Source organism: Pungitius pungitius, chromosome 5 (genome assembly GCF_949316345.1).
Source record: "Pungitius pungitius chromosome 5, fPunPun2.1, whole genome shotgun sequence".
Lineage (NCBI taxonomy): Eukaryota > Metazoa > Chordata > Actinopteri > Perciformes > Gasterosteidae > Pungitius > Pungitius pungitius.
This window is the reverse complement of record NC_084904.1, coordinates 15,280,344-15,285,073: the sequence shown is the minus strand read 5'-3', so window position 1 is coordinate 15,285,073 and position 4,730 is coordinate 15,280,344. Positions and strand designations below refer to the sequence as shown.

The window sequence follows — 4,730 nt, the reverse complement described above, 5'->3', positions numbered from 1 at the left end:
TCATGTGATTACGTAAAAGGATCCTGTTTAAAATCTGTACTTTGTGTGGATATTTGGTCATTTTAAGTAAGTTGTCATTTAGAGTAATATTGAAAACTTCAGTCTGCATATTTGGTGAATTATACATTTTCTTGTAAAACGTTTTTACAAATCAGTTCATTTTCAGAAATTATCTTGTAATTACTGGGCAAGTGATACACTTGCCCACAATTGTTAATTAAGTTGTTCATACAGTCAGTCAGTTCATACAGTCAGTCAGTGGCAGTAGCCACATTCCTGTGTTCTAAACCTGATTTGCATGTGGAATCGTGGAATGTTCTGTAGAATAACAGTAGAATTCCGTGGAACTCATCTCAGATTCTCTGGTGGAATCCTCGGCGCCTATAAACCAAACTCCCACAAGAATCGATCATTTCAGCTCAGTCAACCGATCGCAGCGGCCACATTGACCCGAGCTCCCCGATTTCCAACCATTCTCCTTTCAACACAAAGAAGAAACAAGTGAGTTACCAGCAAAGCTGCAGACTTTAAACAATTCATCTAAACATTTAAAACGCTTCAAGCCTTGATTCGACAAAAATGTCAAAACTTGAATCTAATTTCAGTAATTTCAGTAATTGTTGTATAGTTTAATAGACCTTCTGTTTGTGTATTGGCTCACTGATAAGGAGGACAAATATGCTGTTTATTGTATTTTTAATTCCTTCACTTTATTGTTCATGGTGACAATACACAACATCCAAGCTAATGTGTCTATTTTTTATCAATGTGTGTTGCTGATGATTCCCCCCTTTGTATTTTACACCGTTTTCCAGAAATGGAAATACTAAGCGACGCCATCCCCAGAAGAACCCTTTGCACCGAGGAGGCACCACAAGCTGCTCCCGGCTTGCTGCAAAGGTACGTTAGTATTGTGTGTTCTCCACCAATGAACCGGTCGCCGCTAACGCCCTGCACATCTTTTAGGAGCTTCAGGTATCTCAACCCCTGGGGTCAACCTCCCCTGGTGACCCAGGAACATCTGCAGGAGTCACCACTGCAGGAAGACGCAACCCACCCGGACACAAACACGGAGACTGAGGAGGCACCACAAGCTGCTCCCGGCTTGCTGCAAAGGTACGTTAGTATTGTGTGTTCTCCACCAATGAACCAGTCGCCGCTAACGCCCTGCACATCTTTTAGGATCTTCAGGTATCTCAACCCCTGGGGTCAACCTCCCCCGGTGACCCAGGAACATCTGCAGGAGTCACCACTGCAGGAAGACGCAACCCACCCGGACACAAACACGGTGACTGAGGAGGCACCACAAGCTGCTCCCGGCTTGCTGCAAAGGTACGTTAGTATTGTGTGTTCTCCACCAATGAACCAGTCGCCGCTAACGTCCTGCACATCTTTTAGGATTTTCAGGTATCTCAACCCCTGGGGTCAACCTCCCACAGAGGCCCAGGAACATCTGCAGGAGGCACCACAAGCTGCTCCCGGCTTGCTGCAAAGGTACGTTAATATTGTGTGTTCTCCACCAATGAACGAGTCGCCACTAACGTCCTGCACATCTTTTAGGATCTTCAGGTATCTCAACCCCTGGGGTCAACAAAACCCAAACCCGGGAGTCAGGGGTGAACAAAACAACCCCAAAAAGAAAAGAAAAAGGTTCAAAATCAACCTGAAGATGACGGGAGTCAAACGGGACTGGAGATCAAAGCTCATGTATTTCCTCCTCCTGCTTCTGTTTGCTGGTGGTGAGTCTTTGCTTCACTTATTGCTCTTACTGGTGTCACTGTGTCCGTCCCCTTTCTGAATGTCCCTGCTTTGTGTCCCCTCAGGAGTGACACAGCACGTACACCACAGCAACCAGCTACAAGAAGCCCGGCTGCAAATAACCACCCTCACGCAGCTGATGAGCCGATTGAGTCCCGTCGCAGACACAATGGCCAACTTCGCCCAGGAGTCGCAGGGTGAGTCCTCGTCTTTGCCTTCATCATCATCATCAGCGTCATCGTCTCGTCAGGTTTACGCGTTGTGGTTTGTAACTTTGTATCCGTGTCCCTTACTTGCAGGAGCCAGAGTCCTCCACCGCCTGTCCTCAGACACGTTCCGGACCTCAATCCAAGACAAAATGGTGGACCAGCTGCTCTCCTGGGTCACAACCTCCACCGACCACCAAAGAATCATCCAGGTAGGAAGGTCTTATCATGAACGAACGTGGAGACACCGGTCGTAGCGGATGGCCTGCGAGCGCTGAACCTCGACTCTTTGTCTCTCCTCAGGACCACTCAAGGTCGCCCCCCGGATCGTGCTGGTGCTTCGCGGGGGCCAAGGGACACGCCGTCGTCTCCTTGTCGCATCCCATCGAGGTCACGCACGTCACGATTGGCCACATCACAAAAAGACAGTCACTCACCGGGGAAATCAACAGTGCGCCGAGGGAGTTCTCCGTCTACGTAAGTCAGAAGCTTTCTTGGACGCGTCCCGCCTGCTCTGCGCCGTTGTTCCGTCCCTAAAAAAAGTATTTTTTCCGTCTCCTCCAGGGATTGGTGCCCGACAACGACGAAGGCATCCACCTGGGGAGCTTCGCGTACAACAAGAACGGCCTGAGCTCCCAGACCTTTGAGCTGCCGGTGAGTGTGTCAGAGGTCAAGCAGAGCAGCACGCATGACCTCTGCTGCTAGTAGATATGTTCACTATAACAGACTGAGGTGGAGTCGCAACCTGAACCAGGTCTGCATCTCCGCCACGAAGCGCAACGCCCTTCATTCATGTGTGTTTCTCTCTCGTCTCTGACCAGGTCGCAGTCAAAGATGTCTTCAGCCACATCAAGCTGGAGATAAAGACAAACTGGGGGGATGATGACCAAACGTGCCTCTACAACTTCAGGGTGCACGGGTATCCGGTGTCTGGTTAGGGTGTAGAAGGTCGACCAACCCTGAACGTCTAAGAACAAATGAGATGTCATCAAATGGAATACATAAATATGTGAACATGGGTATTCATAAATAGATGTATTAGATGACAAGTTCACAGATGTGTTCGGGTTGGTTTGCCTTCCCACGTGGGTTTTCCCCGGGTCCTCCGGTTTCCCCCCACACACCAAACACAGTTTGGTTTACAGTTGGCAGAAGACGATTAGGTCTTTTGGGGTTTTCTCCGGGTTCTCCGGTTCGCCCACACACACCAAACATTGTTTGGTTTACAGTTGGCAGAAGACGATTAGGTCTTTTGGGGTTTTCTCCGGGTTCTCCGGTTCGCCCACACACACCAAACACTGTTTGGTTTACAGTTGGCAGAAGACGATTAGGTCTTTTGGGGTTTTCTCCGGGTTCTCCGGTTCGCCCACACACACCAAACACTGTTTGGTTTACAGTTGGCAGAAGACGATTAGGTCTTTTGGGGTTTTCTCCGGGTTCTCCGGTTCACCCACATACATACCCAACAATTTTGGGTTCACAAAAAAAAAAAAAAAAAAGAAAAAAAAACACACTCCCAAAAATGTTTAGTTTTTAATTGTTTGAAAAAGAATGAATGTTTGAAAATTTATATTTTATTTTCTGTGTATTTTATTCAACATTTATTTTTTCTGGTGTTACATCAATGGGAAACGGTTGATCTTTTCTATTGGTCATTCACAAGGACTGAAGTCCTGAACATTACTGAACATGCATCGTCCACCCCTACAGTACATTCTCAATAACACATGCTGCTTGAATGGTCTTTTTTAAATGAGTAATAAAAACACGACAGTTATCATTAAGGTGCAAATGTTTGCAATGAAAGGTCAGATTCCTCCCATCCTCACCGACCTTGTCAGTAACTTCATAAAACTCATTTAAATTATTATACGCCGCCTCTTTGCTACACGCAGCTGTCTCCTCCATTTTTTTCCGTCTCCTCCAGGGATTGGCGCCCGACAACGACGAAGGCATCCACCTGGGGAGCTTCGCGAACAACAAGAACGGCCTGAGCTCCCAGACCTTTGAGCTGCCTGTGAGTGTGTCAGAGGTCAAGCAGAGCAGCACGCATGACCTCTGCTGCTAGTAGATATGTTCACTATAACAGACTAAGGTGGAGTCGCAACCTGAACCAGGTCTGCATCTCCGCCACGAAGCGCAACGCCCTTCATTCACGTGTGTGTCTCTCTCGTCTCTGACCAGGTCGCAGTCAAAGATGTCTTCAGCCACATCAAGCTGGAGATAAAGACAAACTGGGGGGATGATGACCAAACGTGCCTCTACAACTTCAGGGTGCACGGGTATCCGGTGTCTGGTTAGGGTGTAGAAGGTCGACCAACCCTGAACCGTCTAAGAACAAATGAGATGTCATCAAATAGAATACATAAATATGTGAACATGGGTATTCATAAATAGATGTATTAGATGACAAGTTCACAGATGTGTTCGGGTTGGTTTACCTTCCCACGTGGGTTTTCCCCGGGTCCTCCGGTTTCCCCCCACACACCAAACACAGTTGGCAGAAGACGATTAGGTCTTTTGGGGTTTTCTCCGGGTTCTCCGGTTCGCCCACACACACCAAACACTGTTTGGTTTACAGTTGGCAGAAGACGATTAGGTCTTTTGGGGTTTTCTCCGGGTTCTCCGGTTCACCCACATACATACCCAACAATTTTGGGTTCACAAAAAAAAAAAAAAAAAAACACACTCCCTAAAATGTTTAGTTTATAATTGTTTGAAAAAGAATAAATGTTTGGAAATTTATATATTTTTTTCTGTGTATTT

General features: G+C 47.0%; 1 protein-coding gene across 2 annotated transcripts; it reads left to right on the top strand.

Moving 5' to 3' along the window:
- The first annotated feature begins 227 nt into the window (after window positions 1–227).
- On the top strand, window positions 228–3,287 carry LOC119228097 (uncharacterized). 2 transcript variants are annotated; one of them, XM_062562328.1, is made up of 11 exons: window positions 228–501; window positions 816–900; window positions 967–1,116; window positions 1,183–1,332; window positions 1,399–1,494; window positions 1,561–1,739; window positions 1,824–1,955; window positions 2,058–2,176; window positions 2,268–2,441; window positions 2,529–2,618; window positions 2,786–3,287. In XM_062562328.1, exons 2-11 carry the CDS (start codon window positions 818–820, stop codon window positions 2,900–2,902), a joined length of 1,290 nt encoding a protein of 429 aa, XP_062418312.1. In that variant the 5' UTR covers window positions 228–501; window positions 816–817; the 3' UTR covers window positions 2,903–3,287. The 2 variants fall into 2 exon arrangements, with proteins under 2 accessions (XP_062418312.1, XP_062418313.1); XM_062562329.1 differs by lacking the exon at window positions 228–501 and having other exon boundaries at window positions 784–900.
- Window positions 3,288–4,730: the final 1,443 nt, after the last annotated feature.

What these genes read in the sequence shown, in the direction of transcription:
- LOC119228097 (XM_062562328.1), top strand. Translation starts at nt 818, where the DNA reads ATGGAAATACTAAGCGACGCCATCCCCAGAAGAACCCTTTGCACCGAG. An exon ending in CCTGCTTCTGTTTGCTGGTG is followed by an intron (nt 1,740 to 1,823) that starts GTGAGTCTTTGC and finishes GTGTCCCCTCAG; the next exon opens with GAGTGACACAGCACGTACAC. An exon ending in CGAGGGAGTTCTCCGTCTAC is followed by an intron (nt 2,442 to 2,528) that starts GTAAGTCAGAAG and finishes CGTCTCCTCCAG; the next exon opens with GGATTGGTGCCCGACAACGA.